This window comes from Pollicipes pollicipes, unplaced genomic scaffold (genome assembly GCF_011947565.3).
Source record: "Pollicipes pollicipes isolate AB1234 unplaced genomic scaffold, Ppol_2.1 Scaffold_4002;HRSCAF=4701_pilon_pilon_pilon, whole genome shotgun sequence".
NCBI classification, from domain to species: Eukaryota; Metazoa; Arthropoda; class Thecostraca; order Pollicipedomorpha; family Pollicipedidae; genus Pollicipes; species Pollicipes pollicipes.
The window spans coordinates 14,355,597-14,376,511 of record NW_023596420.1 but is presented as its reverse complement, the minus strand read 5'-3'; the positions used below and the strand labels follow the sequence as shown (position 1 = coordinate 14,376,511).

The window sequence follows — 20,915 nt, the reverse complement described above, 5'->3', positions numbered from 1 at the left end:
TGGTGCGATATGATACATTTTCAGGCCGAGATGGTCAGCTCCATGTCATATGAGACTTAGAGCGGCGAAGAATGACGATTGCCTCGTACTTATCTGTTGCAAATTTGCCAGTTGCGAAGAGGTGTTAGAACGCAAACCATAATGCATAGGTTTTCAAACCATAGTACTTTTTGGTATGAGCAAAAACACTAGCGCCTGGTCTTCGGCATTTCGAATTTTACGTTGGGAAAAATATTGACGGGCGAAATGCTAGGTGTTGGCTAAACGACGTTAGCAGGCAAGCACTGGTTTGCTTGACATTAGGAGACATGGTCACGGGCAGCCATGAACACCGTCTCGAAACGCCGAGTTCACTTACAGAATATCCAAACGCTTGATATGTGCCGAAACTTGCCAAAGACAGGTCTGCAGTTTGATCTCCGGGAACGCGAGAGACTAAGCTTGGTGGCCGTCGGTCGAAGAAGTATACAAATTACCCACTTGTATTTGGGACTTGCATCCACCCATCGAGTCTATATGCAGAGTTCAGATACAGGATGGATGATTGTGATTTTGGGGCCCCTTTGTCCTGGAGTCTCCCAACGTCGTATGATTTGAAGGAAGTGTGTTACGCGAGATGTTCGACAGCAAACAAGCCGTCATCAGCACAACGTAAAATCCGTAATGGAAACTGCCATCTCCGCAAACTCAGTCCTTAATAGTTGTTTTATTCTGTAAAAACATTGCACGTCCTTGCCGGCTGGATTAACATCTTCCGGTACCACTTACAAAAATAGACATAACAATACACTGGTCCACGTACATGCCACGCCAACCCCACGTCTCAGGCGTGCCCACACGCCCACGCGTCCGCCCACGGGCACTGACGCGGCGCCCGCGCCCCCGCGCCACTGGGAGGCGGCTGTCCCGGACGCGTGTCTTGAGCAGACGGCGCACTGGTGGCGGCGAGGCCGTGCGGGGACTCGGCCGGGTCGTGCGCCGCTCTGCTCCCGACACGCGTCCGAGTCACGGTCGGGGCTCGCCGCGGGACGTGAGAGACCGGGCGGGGCGAGGCCGGCTCGGCCAGCGGTTTGATTACGAGTGACGAGTCTGGTCGCTTCGGGATATGACGTGCCGTAGGCAGAGTAGGTACGATTTTGCCGGCCTATCTCAGACCTGTGCGCTGGGGTGCGTCGAATGTGTCGCTCACTAGGCCGGAATGTCTACTTTAAAAGACCATACCCAGAGCAGAGAGTGACTGAGACTGGAGCTGAGTGAAGCGGGGAGAGTGGCAGTAGAGATCCAGTACTGACATCTGACCCGGTGAACCCCGCGCCGAACGCATCTGCAAGAACTATTGTTGCTTTCGACAGGGGCGACTTTGTTATTTGTTCATATTGCGGACAAGGGCGGAGCTTCCTCAGATACAGGAGGAGGGGAGGGGGGGGGGGGGGTAGTTCGATGTTTTCTGCACGATGCCAACATGCCATGTGCAAAATAATGAAACGTTGGAGGGCTGCACCATGGCGCATAACCTACAAACCACGAAAAATCGTTTTCTACATGACTGATGATTTGTGACGTAGCGATGAACTTATCAGTTCATTTTCTAAGGGTTACAAGCTCTGGACGCTACCGATGCCTGCTCGCAAGACAGGTCTTTTAAATCGGGTTGCCATTAATTTAGACCCCCGCAGTGGTTTCTTCTTTTTAAACACGCCATTTATATTACTGACTGATATTTGTGAAATAACGCGGCGGGATTTGCGGGAACATCTGTTTTCAGAACCAACGTTTTTTAAGAATGCGCATATTTACGTGCCTTCCGAGGTGGACTACGAGTACCTTCAGCATAATTGCACGAGATAGCGTAAGATATGGTGACCTTGTAAATAGTGTCTCATCGCAATGAAAATTCTGAGGCCAGCATTACTAAAAGGAGCGCTTAAGCTAATGACTTGTTTTGTATTCCGTAAGATGTTGAAGAAAGGGAAGTTGTAAAAATGAAGCGTGACATGCTGCCAGTGACCAAACTGAGGATAGACACCGTCCATGCAAAAGCGTGCTAACTTTCGTTCGCAGGTTTTAAATGTTGATCGGAAAACTCGCCGGAGGGGAATGTTGCACCTACCCTTTGGATGCCGATCTGCGGACGATGGGTGTCAAAGTGATAGGAGTTATGCCATGTAGCTGCATGCTCTAGGAGCAAAACCTAGTCGGCACTGCGCGCACATACTCAGGACTGCCATGTGTAGAAGGTTGGCATGATTGAATGGAAACGGAACGTCAAAATTCCGCCCAGCAGGGTCCAACTCGACTGAACGTTTAAAAGGGCTGGGCCTGCCTTCGACACGCAGACACGCAGTCAAGGGGCTCTCAAGGTTCCCCATCCCCCTTATTCAGGAAATTTACATAGACTTTGAACCGTGAATCGGGCATCAGAACATCAACAGCACTAAAAGCCTTACTTTACGAAGATATGATGGTTAAGGGCCTGTCGGCACCACAAGTTTTTTCATGACACATTTCCGGAAACAGGCGGACATGAAACATAAAGTAGCTTTTCATTCCCAAGAAAACGAAATCCGAAGATACTGTCAATTCTGCGCTTTGTCTTTTATCGCGACGCTATGGACACGATGAAAATACAAGCTTAAGTACCCACCATTCATGGGGCCAGTGTTAAGACCAAAATTTTGCAGAATTACCGGAGCGTAAAGAGAAAACTTAGCCCCAAAAAAGATACCAAGTTGATCCAGAGAGTGTGACGCAGCTTTCTACACAGTCGGTTAGCTCAAATACAACTTTGTCAGTGGGCCTAGTCTCCTGATGCAGTTTTTAGCTCGAGATTGCGATGTGAATCGGTGCCGCCTCGGCCTGACGGACCCCACCCACGAGACACCCGAGGCCCGACGCCGGCAACGAGTTCCGCCACGCCGCGCGGACCACACCAGTGCTATCTATCGGTTACACCAGCACTACATTGATCACAGAGCAGTATGGTTGAGGCTGTCGGGAACTGGCACGAGAGTCACGCGCCACATCAAACGAGAGGCGAAACGAGCGGGACACGCCGCACAAACGGGTAAGCAAAGCGTGGCACAGCCTGGCCAGTGCTCACGTGGCCGCGCGGCACGCCGGCGGCAATGAGACGCGCGGAATCGTCACGAGACCGTCGCGGAAGAACACACGGTCGACCGCGCAAACAAACACATGTCGTGATCGAAAAACCATACCGGCAACGCAATCGTACACCAAAACGAAACGAAGGCCTCGGGTGGCCGGCCGCTCACAGAACCAAGCCGCCGTGTGCACATAAGACCACTGAGCTTGCGTGGCGCGCCGGCCCGGGCGGCGGCAGGGGCCCACCGCCGGCAGCGGGCCAGCCCTCGCCGCAGGCCGGGTCGCACCTCGCTGAGCACCCCGCCGCGGCGGAGGGTCGGCTGGCATCGGAAGGCCAACCGCCGGCGCGCGGCGCAGACAGCCGCTCCCACCACATCAAAAGCAGCGCCCCTCAGCCGCACGCACACCCTACGAAAAATACGATCAGGACTACATCCAGTTGTCTGTCCGTAAGCGTATGACGACCTGCGCGGCCGACAAGGCCCGCTACAAACCGTTGTCGAAAGATCCCCACTCGCTGCTGAACTTGGAGTCCTGACGACTCATCTTCTGCTGGCACGCCTCCAGGTAGCTGTCCTGGATGCGGTACATGCCCGAGTTGGCCTGGAACATGAGCGTCTCCAGGATGCGCTCGTTCTTGATGGCCTTACTGGGCAGCACGATCTTGATGAGCTCCTGCGGCGAGATGCGGTACAGCTTGAGGTCGCGCGTCAGCCGTTCCATCGTGCACTTGAACTCGATGCGCGCGTCCACGCGGCTCGGCGCTTTGGTGCGCACCTTGTGCTTGGTCCACTGCAGCATCACCTCGAACTTGCGAATCTCGGGCGTCTCCAGGTTGCGCGACATGATCATCTGCACCATGGACTCCGAGAGGCCGAGGAAGTCGCCCGACTGGAACACCTGCTGGCGGGACGGGCGGGGGTCACACGGCGCTACGACAGACCGCCACGTGACCGCTGTCTCTGACGTCACAGCCGCATCACATTACCACGGCCCACGCCAGCTAAATCCAATCATATTCCGGCGACTGATGCGGCCTTCATCCATGCAAATGGTGTTCAAAGGGGCCCACGCTCGCCTGACGTCGGCGCGGTTCCCCGCCGTGGCTGACCACGGCCGGCCGGCTCGTCAGCACAAATCACCACGGGCAAGTCACACTCGGTCATCTGGGCGGTCTGGAATAGCATTAGGAGTGCGTCTGTTCCCCACGTGATGCACAGATGGCCCGGGATTGTCGGCGATTGGAAATAGGCGCAACTCCATCTACGTGTCACGTCCTCCATCTGGGTGCCGCCCGAACTGGCGCTGCCGACACCCACGCAATTCTGAGCGCATTCTATAGGCAAAACAGGCCGGTTTGTTGGGTTAGGCTACGCTGAGTGAACAGACAACGCATTTCGAGGAATACGACATGGATATGCTACAACGGTGTCAGCTTTCAACCAGAGGCAATGGCTTCTGGCGAAAATACACGAGATGAAGGTCTGGTGGGTCACTATGGCGATAATGATAAGGCGTGTCACCTGCGCAGCTCTGGTCTCGATGAAGGCGAGTATCATGTTGACCAGCTCTGACGCCGACGTGTACCTCCAGTAGTAGTTCTCCAGGGCACTGAGCATGGCGCATACCTGGAACCGAACGAATCGATGGAGACTGCGGCGTCGCATGACGCGGGCGGCCAGCAGCGTACGGTGCACGCCAGCTCGGAATGTTCGTAGTGCCTCGCCTGATCATCCTCTGAATATTTCGTCTTGCCATTTGCGGAAATCAAGTCTACCAGCATGAATAAAGACCACCGACTTGGTAGCGTTGAGTAGTGGCTGTTAATATCGATAGCCCATGCATACTCAATCACTTACGCGCCGTAAACGGATCATGCAAAAAGGAGCGATAAAAAAGGAGCAAAAAGCGAGCGAAAAAGATCTTGTCGCCGACCTCTTGGTCGCCTGAACATCGCTTGCGGAACATGAAACAGATGCACGTGAGGGGAGGTGGCGTCAAAGGTGGAAATACCAAGCATGTTGCGGCTTTTTAATGAAATGGCATGTTTATATTCGAACTTGGATGCCAAAGTTAACTCCGAATACGTTGTGCGCGAAATGTGCAAAATTACGCTGGGTGTTACCTGAGAATTTTCCATAATCATGCTGCACAACGTAATCTGTCCCCCTACCTATTACAGACCATTAACTGATATTCAGTTCGGTCGTTCGTTGCAATTATTTCGTCCCATAATCCCTCTCGATCATGACATTCGCCAGATGTTACAGATCCGGGCATCCACGCACTTTGTCTGGGGGTGAACGGCTCCGAGTTCAGTGGAAGACGGAAGTATGACAAGTTAAAGGTCTTTCCAATCGTGCTGCCAGAAGCTGGATTGTTGATGCATCAGTACTTTCCAACTGTTTCACAGTATTCAGGATGTAAATCTCGTAATCTGGGAATAAGAGTTCGACACTGGGTCGCTCACATATGACTAAAATGTCCAAACCACATGACCCCAGTTCCAGAGGCTCCCAAAGGACAGCGCCCACTGGAACTGGAGCCCGCCTGCAGACCATTACGTAACCCGTTGTACACAGTACCCGGCAAACTCTGAGGCAGACAAGTAAAGCCGCTCTGTTGAATTGACTCTGTTCACTGAGCGTGCGGTAGATCCACACCTGCCGCTGCTGTCTGGCACATTGTTCCCGCCGGCAGAAAAGCCAGAAACGTCTGGTGTCCTCGTTACAGCGGCGCCCGCTGCGTGCCGCTTTGTCCCGCAGAATACGTGAATAGTGTCAGGTGCTAAGCAATTCGCTAGCTGGGCTGAGCGACTGCAATATAGGCGTCTTCGGCACCAGGTTAGCACCCTGGTAAGGCTGTTCGTCCCAATGATTGCTTACTAGCAGACAGCAACGCAAATAAACGGAAGCACATGTACCAAGCCACTGGCTATTGGAATATGACTAAATACTGCTGCAATGCTACTTTCGCAACGTATGTAGCGGATAGGTTGGAACTCATTCTTAACACTCGGTGCTGGCATTTAGCAAAAGCTGCGCAAAAAGCATTTTATCATCGCCGAGCTCATCACCGAAAGCGATTCTTCGGGAGTATGAGTAATGCCAACGTGCGTCCTCTTTACGACAGATTTCAGGAGTTTGCACATCAGACGTAAGCAGATGAAAGAAACTCTTTCCATCCATTTGAATGCTGCTACAACATAGGGCGATTAATCTCACTTAAACGAGTAGCTCTCCACCAACTCGAGACACAATACCCGGCCAGTGAAAGCCCCCCCGCACCGACTATCATCCCCGAACTCGCAGCAAATTGTTTCACACGGTCGAAGAAGACCCATCACAAGCGCTCGCAGCGTTGCAATGGAAGCGCCTGCAACAGTTTGCGCAAGTTTGAGGTTTTTCCAGTCATCTTTCTGGGGTGGATGCTGAAGGCATTCTCTCGACGTTGCTATGCTGCCGATAAATTTTCACAAGTGTTGCAGAGGTTGTATAATTTTGCAAACCTGGCTTACAGACAACCGAAGCAGAGACGTGACCTAGAACCACCCGTATGCTCTCGTAAAGGAGAAAAGCTTTAGAAAAAAGTTGTAAAACGTTTGCGAAGTTTGCAGAATGTTGCCAAGGCGTTTTTCAGTAAAACGATGCAATCCAGAACCACCGCCGTTGCACTTGCCAAGCACAAAGCTCTCAAGGAAAAAATGAAGAATTATTGCAGATTTCAGAATTTTTGCTGAGGCTGTTTTTAGTTGAAAAAAAACAGGGTAGAGTCCTAGAGCCTCATTTATTGTCCACACAGGGCAAAAGAGTGCCAAACTAAATATTTCAAAATGTTTTCACAAAGTTGCAGAATACTGCAATGGTAGTTTACTGCTACGCGAAGCAGAGTAGCAAACAGAATCCCCTCCAGTGTTCTGACAGGGCACGAGAGCTCACAATAAAGGATTTGAGAAAACAATACAATATTGCACATGATGCTGCATGAACACTCGTTGCAACACCACACATTCACCATCAAGAGTGAGAGCACCGAGGGGTGGGGGTGGGGATGGGGTGGGGGCAAGCAATGGTACTCCCCGAAACTTCAATAAAACCTAGTATTTGCCACTTGAACTCAGTAAAAATTTGAGCTGGACTCATGCAGTGTTACACGCCAAAAAACGATTGAAGGACGTTAATTTCTCTCCAAATCTTCGGAGAGCTCTCACTCCCGCACTCACCACTTCGGAGAGCCCTCACACCTCCACTTCGGAGAGCTCCCACACCTCCACTTCGGAGAACTCCCGCGCCTCCATTCACCACCCGCACCCCTAGCCACCCCCTGGCTTTATGTAATCCAGCCCGTCCCGCACACTCACCACCTGTACTCGCAGAAACTGTTTGGCGTGGTGGAAGCAGGCCTGCAGCAGCTCTGGCAGGTCGTAGTGCTCGGCGGCGCAGATCAGTCCCGGCACGTTGGTGCAGGTCAGAGGGCACGAGCCGTGGTGCAGGTAGTCCAGCAGCACGCGGAACGTGTCCGCCTCGAACTCGATGATGGTGAACTGAAAGGAGCGGCGCGAGCTGCTGACGCTGGTGCGTGCGGGCCGCATGAGCGCGAGTGGTCCGGGGGCGGAGTTCCACTCAGCCAGTGCAGCCAAGGTCGCCGGTTCAGTGAGGGATCGAATTCTGTGAGCTCAATATTCGCACTTTGTGAATGTTCTGGTAATATGCTGATCAGAACAGGCTCGATATTTACTTCCGTTTCTGAGTGTGACGTTTGTGCGCCTAGACCACTTTGGTATATCGCACTTTACTAGCATTCCCTGCAAAGCCTCACAAAAACTGTTTTTCGTCGAATTGGTGGTGCTTGGTTAATGACAACCTTTTGTGGCGATACCAGGAGAAATCAAAAGCAACTTTTCTTGCTATCAATCTTCACAATTGCCATCTTTGCAGTGGAATACCGCAATAATCCAAGTTTGACATTCTTAAATCAACGCTCGTTTGGCATGTTTTAATTGCATGAAGTTTGAGGTTTGTTAGGCAGGTTCTTGATCGAAAACGTTTTGCTGCATATGCCAGAATGTCACAGCGCATCTTTCACGATAAAGAGCTTCTCCCAACATTAAGCCAGATTGAGTTACATAATGCTGACCTTATACAATAACTCCCCGCAGAATACCATAAGCAGCAGCGGTACATTTTATATTCTCAGTACGTCAATATTGCCGCAAGAATTGAACGGCTTATGACAACATGGACGACAGCAAAATAAACGAAACCTCACAGCACTTTGTTCAGACAGCATCAATCGACCTAATGTGCCCTACAAAATGCCAAACGAGGACATAAAAGGTAAATATTACTACATGCGTATTTGTTGAGCGTATTTGACCTGTTGTGCGTATCTGACCAGAGATGATTGACTATGATGGCTAACTCCATTTTTTCGGCATCACCTAATCATGTCATACAATAAAATACAGCCAATCATTGGAGGAAAAGTCCTTTAGAACCCAGCATCCTGCCAGACTCGCTGTGATTGAAGGGAAAGTGCGACCGGCATGCCTTTGACAAAAGATCACCGCCAGAACCCTATGAAATGAAGAGCTTTTTATTTGAATATAAGCTGTATGCATGTCGACACTTCCGCCCGCGCCAATCTGGATTTATATATGTTATGGTGTTCAAAAAGAAGAAAAAAACATCACAGGTCTATATGAGAACTTTACCGCCTGGCAAGGACCAGCACCAAAACTATGGGGTTTAAATAAGCAAGCATGCAGCCTGTAGCAAATCTTGCCATTTTTAAATGGGTTTAGGCCTAGCACCGCCGACTGTGGGATGCTGGAATTACAACGTCATAGAAACAGAGATTTAAAACGCATTAGACAGGATCGAGCATAGACGGACCACAGTCGCATGATGAGCCAACAGGTGGTTTAGTTTATGTTTTGTAAGCATACTTTCCAGCTGACCAGAACACTTTGCCTGCAAGGCACTCCACAACCGCGTTTCCCGTATGACGCACGTAAAACCAGTAAACTTTTTAAACCCCTAACTTTTGGGTTCGATAAATACGAAACTTCTAAGAAACCTTGACCAGCGTCTGAAGTCATGCAATTGGAACGAAAGCTGCTGCCTCCAGATTCTGGACTGGCGCTAGCACGGGCCCACGTAGCTGATCTGAAATGTCCTCCAAGACGTTGGTAAATTCCGAAGCGAGAGAAAGTTATTTAATTTTGCAACTTTTCAAACTCCGGCATGCACTCATGCCGCCGTGCACAAATCGGCAAAAAGATAAGAGCCGATATTGGCGCTGGAGAGGCCCTTGAACTAAGCACTTGCAGTCTAAACTATCGGTTTCGTGTGAATCGGCCCCGGTTGGATTCGAAGAGAACGCATCTGACCGTTTTCATCCTCACTTGGATGATCCTCACCTCGACATTGTGGCGCTTCAAATTCTGTACTGTCTGCCAATATAACATGTCATGATTAGCGATGCTTGGGCAACGAAGATCTGTAACGGCATGCTGGACAGTTACACGATTCTTCGTTGTTCTGAAATATGTCCCTAATTTTCAGAACCTAAAAATTCCTCTGTAAGATATCTAGCTCTACAGTGTGTTTTAAATTAGCGCAAAAAGTTTCACCCTTAATTGACTTTTATTCTTCCCCTATATTCCACTCCTGTAGAGAACACCAATCTAATACAAAGTAATGTTCTTCACGAATGATGTTTGTCACAGGCGAGCACGACTCATTTGCTCGCAGATCCATGGATATAATAACAAAATATCGAAGGGCATAAATGGTCAGACGTCTGGACCGCGATGTCGTGAACCCGAAGGCCTTCGACTGAGTGTCATTCGCTGACCCGCCACGCGACACACGTGTGATTATGTCGCCGGCGACCCCAGGAGATAAGTGAGCCGTGAAGTCAACGCAACACACGGTTCGCGGTTCTGGCACCTTGCACATCTGTACCGATAAAAGGTAACTGCATATGCCTTTATGTGCAACGCTGCATCTGGGTAGGCAGCTTTGGTGGCATACTTGACCATGCTGGCTAGTGGTAACCCCACCGAAATTCGTAGGTAGCACAACTGCTCTACTGTGTACTTTTCCTACTTAACCATAGGACTTACGTGCTAAAGGCTTGCTTTTCACAGACTGCGAATCGAATTCTATGGAGACAATTTCGGTGAGCCAGGCACCAAACGAAAGGTTGTTGAATTGCCCTGAGCCGACCCATTGCCAATTTTTGTCTAGAGAAACCAAACTCCCACGGCGCACCGGGTCAAAGTTTTCGCACCCGCTGCACCGTTCACTTTTCGACTTTTACGGCATGTTCAATCGATGGCGGCGGATCCACAGTCGACTGGTTATGTGCTCGAAGCCAAGGCGTCACAGAACTTCTTACCGGTGCCCTATGGGATATACTAAGTTGTTGCCATCAGCCCAAGTATGCTGTTAGTGCTACGTGGTGTACAACTCCTTGCGTGTTTCTAGCAAAAAAATCTGGGCAAAACATTCCTTACAATTCAATTTTGTTTAGTATTGTTCATCAGCGCCACGCTACCCTCAGTTGCCAAATGCCAAATATTCAGTACAAAATGGAAATCCAGCCTACATTACACGTCAAAAGTATTTTTAGTTAAATATTGCAGTTTTTTGTACTGAACTTTGTTCTAGTCAGTATGTGTTATCCTGGGCTAGTGGCACCCCATGACAACGATAGGTTCAAGCCGCACCTTTATCAGCAACACCGTATGCTGAACACATGCGTGCACTTCACATGAAATACAATCAGTTCACTTACAAAGGGGAACCCATATTATCTTTGATTGGCAGTTCACCACCCATTACACACAGCCACGCAGGCACTGCATCGTAACGTAAAATGCGCTTTAACACGCGCCCGGGTGGCCGGTTGAATATTCTTCGCTCGACTGGGGGTCAAGTTGAGCCCCTGAAATCTCGGAAACTAAGCTAGCTAAACACATCAAATTCAAAGGGTGGATTGACCTGCAGTTGAATTCACTTGTGTCAACATTTAAAGCTCATCAGTCATGACTATGGATTCAAATAGGGTCAAACAAGGTCGAACTCCAGGTTAATGTCCAAAGTGCCCGCAGACCTCCTCATACAACCGTCGCTAGTCTAGATACCCGCTCTAAGCAAAATATCACTGATGTTCGTTCAAGACCAGTGAATTTACGTGGACTTAAGGTCAGGGTGACTAAAGCCTATGCGATTGCTGCTACTTTTCCATTCAATTCAGCGCCAGGGATTACGGTAGGTGGCATGTCACTAAAAACAGAATGTTAGCTGGGTCATTTTAGGTCAGTAGCCTACTCTGACCTTCAAAAGTCCATAGAGCATATCTTTTCGGTCTCTGTCATAAAGCAATTCGAAATGAGTACCACACACTACACCATAAAGCAAGGCCGCGAGTAAAAAAACACATTAGTTCTGACTTCGATCTGACCTTCATACTTGACCCTAGGTGAATGGGATTTGTTGTGTTTCTGAATTCAGTCGGTTCATTGTCTAGAAAACCATCTCAGAGATTATGGCTTTGTCTTATCCTCCACTGTTACAGGACTCCCTAAAAGTGGCCTTCGCTAACAGCCACGCCCTTTCTTTGGACTGCCGTAAGCCAGCACCTTTACAAAGTACATCTAGTTTTTCCAGGAAAATATCCACTGCTTGATTGCTTGCAGCTATGCAATTGTGACGCTGCTACGCTGCGCTTACGGAAAACCATTTTGAAAAACTTCGGGGGGGGGGCGTTCCTTCTTAGCCCTCCCCCCTCCCCCGCCCCACCCGAGCGTGTGCCCCTTGTGTCAGCCCCGGTAGCTGCTTCATCGCAATCTTTGTCCAGAGACCACCAACGCCGACCAGTGGGGCCCGTGTTAGCCTGAGAGTCCAACCCATGGCCCTTCCAAGCCCTTGCCTTTGCTCCTACCCGTACCCCTGCCCTTGCCCCTTGCCCTGTCCTGGCCCTGGCCCTGGCCCTGGCCCTGGCCCTGGCCCTGGCCCTGGCCCTGGCCCTGGCCTTGCCCCTGGCCCTGCCCCTGCCCCTGTCCTCACCTCTCCCACGCACCGTCTCTGCCCTGGAACTGCCCCTGCCCCCACCTCTCCCGCGCGCCACGGCCGCTTACCTCACTCTGACAGAGTTTGGAGCGGTCCACCTTCTGCTCGTCAGCGCAGACGGAGAGCCGCGGGACGGCCAGCTGCTGCTGCTGCTGGTGCTGCTGCTGGGCGCTGCTCGGACGCTCCACCTTGTGTTTGTCTGCTGGCAGGAAGGTCAGCCGTATAAAGGCAGGGGACCTGACTGTGGAGCGCAGACTGCCGCGGCCCGGCCAAGCCGCGACCGCCCACGGTCCGCTGCTGAATCGACACAGCCAGTCACGTAAGAAAACTTGTCCTCAGGGACAGGAAAATGGCAATTTTTGCCGAAATTCTGCGAGTTAGACCGCATTCGTGCGAAAATGCCCCGTATCTAGTGTAAATGTATTGGGAAGGGAAGCGTGTGTGCCCCCCCCCCCTCCACCTGGCCATGTGCCGGAATACAGTTAAGTTGGCTTCTCTATAATTTCAGGAGGACCATTAGACCATTACAACTCTACTCAACCACGGGGCAGAGCAGGGCAACGTTGCCATCGGTCCTTGCCAATCAGCAGCGCCACGGTCCCACGCCGCGACGATACTGCTGCCGCCGAAATGAGAATGACGCGCATCCCATTCACTAGCAACGTCGAAAGCAGGCGCCTGCCGCCGTCAGGAAAGCGGAGTGAGCACTGACCGGAACAGTCCTGACTGCTGGACCACTTCTTGCGATCGTCGGTGGTCAGTCGGCTCGCCTCGGGCGGCTTCTTGCTGGTGCGCCCCCAGCCGGCGGTGATGCTGCCCAGACGGCTGAACGCTCTGATCACCATCGGTGAGTTCGGCACGCTCTTCGGCCTGCGCGGACACAGCGGGGGCGAACGTCACAATCGGACATCGGTGCGGCTTACGAACATCTGCGCCTGAAGGATTAGGTAATTGGTGAACGTGAAGGTTAGTTTCCTTGAATTCATATCACAAGGGATGTGACAATAACGGCCTCATTTCGCGGCTGAATTGTCCCATGTTAAGTTCCTTTCCTTCAGCTTAAAGCTCTGAAAATAACCAATTGTGTGGGATACAAAAACCTTACATGAGGTATTGTTAGCAAAATTGTGCTCAGAGTGCGATAACGTTACTAGTGCAATAGGAAAACAGTTATATTTTGTTTGTGGTAGTGTTTCAAATTTTTTTCTCATGCATAGCCATCAGGATTAGCAAGTCCTGAAGAACCCGTATATTTAAGTAGACCCATTGATGATTGTAGCATCATGAACAACTCACTCTGATTCCGACTCGCACTCGTTTTTTTCAAATCAACATATCAAACTATCACTCCGCACAAATCTTCCGGGTTGTAGAGTTGGTGACGACTCATTCAAAGTCTGGCGCAAGTCTGGATGTGGCCTGGCTTCCACAACTGGCGTCATTCGCATCTAAGACGGCCACGCAATTTCGTTCCGTTCGCGCGTCCTACGGACCACGCGAAGGAGGTTTTACGTCTGTAGGGGAAGGAGCTCATTCGAAGCAACGCTCTGAAATATGTTCAATGGCACATAACTAAGCTCTAAACGCCGCCAATCGACCACCAAGCCCGGGCGTCTGCCGCCGGTAAGACGCGCCGTCGGGTCGACGCGCCATCCCAGCAGATGGCGCGCCAGCAGACCAGCTACACCTGCTGCGACAGCGGATCAACAGATCCGCCTGCCTGCGGCGCCCAACACGAGGACGAAGGCGCCTGTGTTCCGCGGCGTGGCTGAAACAACAGACCGATCGCAGTCCGGAAATAGCGGGTCTCTGTGTGTGGTCGGCAGAGACAAAAGAGCAGCGAACGCACGCGCTACAATGAAAGGCCGGCGGCGCCACGGGGTGCCCGGCAACAGCCCCGCGCCGTCCGACCGCCAGCTCGCCACCCCGCACGGGATGGCTGAAGGACAGCGCCGCGGTGCGGCCGCTCTGCCCGGGAGCGCGCCTCCACTGCACCTCTCTGGCACAGCCGTCGAGAGCGTGAGCAGAGCAAGAGTGTGAGAGAGTGAGAGGGGAGAGAGAGAGAGGGAGAGAGAGAGAGAGAGGGAGAGAGAGAGAGAGAGAGAGAGAGAGAGAGAGAGAGAGAGAGAGAGAGAGAGAGAGAGAGAGAGAGAGAGAGAGAGAGAGAGAGAGAGAGAGAGAGAGAGAGAGAGAGAGAGAGAGAGAGAGAGAGAGAGAGAGAGAGAGAGAGAGAGAGAGAGAGAGAGAGAGAGAGAGAGAGAGAGAGAGAGAGAGAGAGAGAGAGAGGAGAGAGAGAGAGAGAGAGAGAGAGAGAGAGAGAGAGAGAGAGAGAGAGAGAGAGAGAGAGAGAGAGAGAGAGAGAGAGAGAGAGAGAGAGAGAGAGAGAGAGAGAGAGAGAGAGAGAGAGAGAGAGAGAGAGAGAGAGAGAGAGAGAGAGAGAGAGAGAGAGAGAGAGGAGAGAGAGAGAGAGAGAGAGAGAGAGAGAGAGAGAGAGAGAGAGAGAGAGAGAGAGAGAGAGAGAGAGAGAGAGAGAGAGAGAGAGAGAGAGAGAGAAGAGAGAGAGAGAGAGAGAGAGAGAGAGAGAGAGAGAGAGAGAGAGAGAGAGAGAGAGAGAGAGAGAGAGAGAGAGAGAGAGAGAGAGAGAGAGAGAGAGAGAGAGAAGCAGTATGGGACTAGATATATTGGGTCAAACTCCGCTCAGTGTTGATGAATCCTGACCTGACTGGCATAGCCGACGGCCGACTGAGAGGTCTACTCTACAATGCTAGAGCATCGCATTGCAAACGCGCCTTTCTTGGGCCGTACGAGGCACGTAGGAAAGTCACTTCTCGACTGTTTTGTAAAAGTGGTAGTGATATGCGGACGTCCACATAGGAATGCTAGGCCCCAACGCTCAATCTGAAGCATTATGCTTTTCTGGCGTGTACATTTCCGACACAGGTTCAACCTGGATTTCCACACCGTGGACTTTAAGATGGCAAAACATCATGTGAAAATTATTTTCCTCTACGTTCAAAAATTGCCTTTTAGGAGGAGGCGGGTCGCTAAAGAAAAGGAAATGCACGAGGCTTTTCCGCTCCAGCTGTACTTCAAACGGAGAGATCACAATGATAACGACATTTTCCCGCGAAAACTGGCTTCAAAAGGCCCCAGAGAGGGCTGTATTGGCATTACATTTGGCCATGTGAACCAGCCGCCGCGGTCAGCACCTTTTCTTCAACGTTGTCAGTTTCTGCCGCATCACAAATGCGTGCGAGACGAATAACATGGGGAAGAAAATTCCACCAAAAACCCAGGAAGAGCTTACTATCTGTGTGAATTTCGGTGCCAGCGCACTTGCTCCTGGTTAGTATACCTTTAGCCAGGTTCGTGTCATCAAAGATCAGGTCTCAAATGACGCAGCACGAGGACCTTTCGTATGTCTGGTTTATCTCGGTATTGCGTACAATCCCAATAATCAGCACAGTTATGAATTCATGCAACAGTTGCTACTGATGACGGGCCTTTTAACGATCATGGGTGCACAATTAGTTAAACCCCAAGAAACTGCATACCAAACCAATTGTGTGCAAAACTAGAAAGAGGCGATCCTCTTGCGTACATGGATGGATAAGGTGGCGCCTAATAGTTAAAGTGACAAAACTACACAATTGATGAAGGAGCATATCCTCGAAACGGCGGAAAACCGCTTGTTTGAAGTCCTGCATCGGCCACGGATGCCAAGCTGAGTGTGTTTCGTAATAACTGTCATCTTTCAGTGTATCTGCATTGCAGCGGAAATCTGGCGTGATTACGGTAACGACGCAGAACTAGACTAAATAGGCACAGCAGCCAGAGCGCTTCGCCAATGTCTCCGAGAAAAAAGACGGCATAGACGGCAGACAGCAGACGGCAAAGACGGCCAGCTCAGCTGCCGTAATTGGAAAGAGCCTGCAGTTTTTTTCTTTTGCCAGCTCTATTAGCACATGCTTAGCATTTCCCCGCTTTCCAGCAGGGAATGCCAAGGCTTTGGAATTTTTTGTTCCGAATTTGGATGTCAACGTACGGTTTTATGCGCCGCGGTGGACAGAGACGAGCACTTATGGTCACCTGTCTATGGGTGAGGGGTAGAAAAAGTGATCTTATATTAAGTAACATATTAAATGAGCAAACGGGCAAAGTTTGGTCTCGAAGCCGACCAGCAACAGCCTCATTCCGCATAGGATCTTCAGCTGTTGGGAGGGTGTTCCTCTTTGGCGATCAATGCATTGAACGGTAGTCACGTTAGTCAATACATACAAGGCTGCAACGTTTGAACGTAAATCCTGGAAAGTTAATAACAGAAGAAAAACCAGCTGCAGGTGACAAACGTGCTAGGAGACGCAAATTGATTACATGTAGGCGGACATAGGTAAAGACGCGGTGCCTGTATACATTGCGTGGGGTGAATGACGATATTTATAGCGAGTTAAATAGTTCCAAATCCATTAGATACTAAAGCCAATTACTCAACTAATGTCTAAATGCGAACTAAATCAAACGCTCACTCCTATGGCAAAATACCTCTATTTCAGGGCCATACATGACATATAAATAAAACCCCCATCCAGGTAGTGTTTCACATTTGTATGGGGTTTTTAACTGAGATAAGACATTTTGAAGTTCTTTCAATGCATTTAACAGCCAAACCCTAGGTAAGACCTAAAGCGCTACTGTTCTGAAATTGACACCCGCAAACTTGTGCAAACTATTTCGTTCAAACTATTTCACCGGTCACCGAAGCATGCATGATGCTATAGAGACGTCATGATAATATCACCACCTCAATGGCCATGCAGTGCCCAAGGTAAACAAAATGTGGTTATTGAATTGTTCATGCCTGGCGTACGCCCGCACGATTCGTGATATCAACGGACATGTCTTGACTTTTAGCCAATTTGCTGTGTTGAGTGCGTGTTCAAACACAAATGGCGTTTTATTCTTCAGAATACAGGAAAATGGGACAGTATTATTAATTATGGCAGAAAAAAGACTGAAAATAAAACAAAACGTAAAAGAGTGCCGTAGTCGAATACATTAATGCCAGTGAAAAATATGAAATCACGGAAAAACGCACAAGAACGCAATGGGAAAGGCGAAAACACAAGGACTTAGCGGCATTCTGTTTCAGGCAAACAAGCACCAGCGAACACCCCACCGCATCGGCAAGTTGAAGTACTATAGGTGGGTTAGCCTGACCACTACGGAAGCAATTCTGACATGGCCAATCCGGCAGCGACTATGACGTCATAAGACACTTCGTGACGTATTCATAATATGGCGTATTTAGGAACATGCTTACCAAATAGCGAAATTTTGTTGTGCAGAGAAGTCGTTTGCAATTAAAAACAAACCAGCAGTTAAAAGTGAGTGGATTTCATCCTATCCCATGCTTGCCTCACTATCTTCAGATATGGAACATGACCGTTAAGAGCAGTCCCTCTTCAACGGTTATACCGGTAGTGCACGACAAGAACTCATCCCACTGACTGGAAACCTTTGGCTAAAGTTCACATGAACTTTTTCCGTTGCCTGGGAACCTGCAGTTCAAATTCAGAAATAACTGCCCTCGCTGCTTGGAGAGTATGCTGCTTTGACCGTGCTCCCCCCTCAATACGCAGCGCGTCAACGAGCGTCATGTTTTACCAGTGGTATCGTGGCAACCAGCCAGGTTATACCTTACTGAGGGCTCTGCGTCTGTCCAGGTAATCCTGATTGGGGGTACGGGGGAGGGGGCATTAGGCACTCAGTGGCTGGATGTGCGCCCCCGGAGCGGATGTGGGCGCGCATTAAGTCAGAGCAGAAAACTTCTATGAAGACCTAATCATGATCCAAGAGCCTCGGGCACTGCACCATGCCGCGCAAATCACTTCCTTTCACGTGGGCACGCTCCAGGCATTGTCGGTCTATCGTTCCATTAATCGATCCTTCCGTCCAGCCCGGATGCAGGTAGACCGGTCGGAGCGAGCGAGCCGTCTTTTGACTGTTAGAAGAGCCAGGGAGGTCTGCTTAACGGGTGACGGCGTGTGTAAGATGTGTTATGCTCCCCTAATATTGACGGCTTTACGCGCAGGTTGGCTGTTTCTTCATGGCACCTAAGCGCATTTGACAGGCAGTGCTCATAAGAAACATTGGTGGACTGCATCATCTTGAGGTCACCCGTTTGAGCAGTATTGCTGCAATAGAAGAGTAAGCTTCCATTCGGCAAGATCTCTCTCAAACAACTAGCTTAACAAACAATTAGTAACCTCTACAAAAAAGCACGTCAAACACTTGAGAATGCTATCAAAGCAGCCGTGCTGGTATTTTCAAGATCATTCTGAACTTATTATTGTCATTATGATGCAAAGCAGACCAACTAGTTTGAATGTCTGTCCGTGGACAAAGTGACGTTCTCTTGGGTGAACTTTTCTCCAAAGATCACAGCATGATAACTTGACAATGTCCTTACTGTTGCTTGTCACATTCCTCTTGTGCACCCAGACCAATGGAACCTTGCGTTCCATCAACAGAAACCAGCATGTGATTTGGTGCTGTAATTTTAATAAATTGCCGAAAAGAAAATGGAGATCCAGCTCGACAAGGCTGCAGAAGATGTCACCAGGCAAAAAACGACAACAAGCGGTCCTGCCTCCCAGAACTGGCGGGCGGTTTAGCCTCGCACCGGAGGTGTCCCATAACACTCGATATAAATCGATGGCGGCACTCTGGGCGACTCGCTGCCACGCCTTAATGACCCGACGGCGGCTCAACCCGATCACGTGTCCATCATTGCATTATGACTCGACACGTCTCAATTATTCCTTTGTGACTCAATGTCAGGTGTCGATCATTCCTTTATGGCTCAACGCCACGTCTCGATCATTCCTTTTTGACTCAACGCCACGTCTCGATCATTCTCTGAGGATTCAAAGTCGCGACTCTACCATTCCGTGGGAGCTCCATGTCACGTTGCAACGCCGACCTACCGGGGTGACTCGATGTCCGGCACCTGCAGGAAGTTGGAGCTCTTGGGCTTGTGCGAGGGACTATGCAGGGTGGGCACGGCGCGCGCTAGGATATCGGCTACTGACACCTGGGGTGAGCCGAACCCGGTCGAGAAGCCGTACAACATCTCCTGGAACACGCTGTCCGCACAGAGAAACGTGTCAGCGACACAGGCACAGACTGGACAGTGACACGGAATGGACAGTAACACAGACGCAGACACAGACTGAACAGTGACATGGAATGGACAGAACACAGACACAGACACAGACTGAACGGTGCCACTGACACAGACACAGACTGGACAGTGACAAACTGCACAGGAGACAGACTTCACATTGACACAGACTGCACGGTGACACAAACTGGACAGTAACACAGACGCAGACACAGACTGGGCAGTGACAGATTGCACAGTGACACAGACTTCACACTGACACAGACTGTACAGTGACAAAGACGCAGACACGGACTGGGCAGTGACACAGACGCAGACACAGACTGGACAAAGGCACAGAGACAGACGCAGACTGGACAGTGACACAGACCCCGACGCAGACACAGACTGGGCAGCGACACAGACGCAGACACAGACTGGGCAGTGACACAGACGCAGACGCAGACCGGACAATGACACGGACGCAGACACAGACCGAACAGTGACACAGACGCAGACACAGACTGGACAGAGACACAGACGCAGACACATACTGGACAGCGACACAGACGCAGACACAGATTGGACAGTGACACAGACGCAGACACAGACGCAGACTGGACACGGCGCGGAGAGCGGCGCAGGCAAGCGCGGGGCGCGAACTCGCGGACTGACAAATGCTGGCCGTCAGCACAGCGGAGCGACGAGGCAAAACTGGATGCATTCATCGAGGGATGATGTTCTGGAGTCAAAGGGCCAGCGTGACTGGAACCGTTGACCTTAGGGCTGCAAGTGGCCTGTGGTGCTGTGTAGCCAGCTGCTTATCTACGGCACACGGTTGGTGAACTTTGCCTGTGAGAAAGCACCGTTTTAGCTCAAAACGAGGTGCTCTTAACTCAATTCAGAACCACTGTGTGCAATTTGAAGCTTATCCACCTCAGTGGACCTGTAATCGGCGCGTGCTGCCGAGTGCTGTGTTAACTTAGAAAGCTTGGTAAACAAACGTGCAGCATCGAATGATGAATAGAGCAACACTGTTTGTTTGTGCCCTGTAGCGCCTCTTCCCAAACGACTGCCTCACATAACAGGTTTAAGGACCAATCCAAAGGAAACATGATGCTCAGAATACGTGGATGCGTTGAGGTGAGACGCAGCACACACATGAGATAGAATTAAAGACTACTTAAACGAAACAGAAAAGGTCATAGTGTGAAGAAACTGCTGCTAGTATCAATTTGAACACCTTGTTCCAAATGTTTTGCTGAGATGCGTGCATTTTACAGAATGCAGAAGAAGCATGTGACGTATGGAGGGCTAGGGCAGTATCATCAAAGTTGGTGCTCATGCAAGTTGAGCTGAACGATGGGATCTGTCACTTAATTTGGTTACGTTACCCCAACACGATTTGCCATTCATTCATTCATTAGTTGGGCTGAGCCATAGAAGTTTAATAGCATATGTGTTTGAGTACGCACGCTGGTCCCCTCGCACTAAAAAAAGAAAGGAAAACCTTGAGGCCCTAGTTTTCGGCACCATGAGTCCAGAGATCTTATGCCGATAATCATCGATCT

General features: G+C 50.3%; 1 protein-coding gene across 1 annotated transcript in view; it reads right to left on the bottom strand.

Moving 5' to 3' along the window:
- Window positions 1-3,406: 3,406 nt before the first annotated feature.
- The window catches only part of LOC119093570 (uncharacterized), a gene marked incomplete in the record, with an annotated part of 86,059 nt that continues 68,550 nt past the window's right edge, over window positions 3,407-20,915 (bottom strand). Inside the window, 6 exon segments of the mRNA XM_037216538.1 lie at window positions 3,407-4,002; window positions 4,626-4,730; window positions 7,463-7,645; window positions 12,251-12,381; window positions 12,895-13,052; window positions 19,169-19,327. Coding sequence (XP_037072433.1) covers window positions 3,589-4,002; window positions 4,626-4,730; window positions 7,463-7,645; window positions 12,251-12,381; window positions 12,895-13,052; window positions 19,169-19,327 — 1,150 coding nt within the window.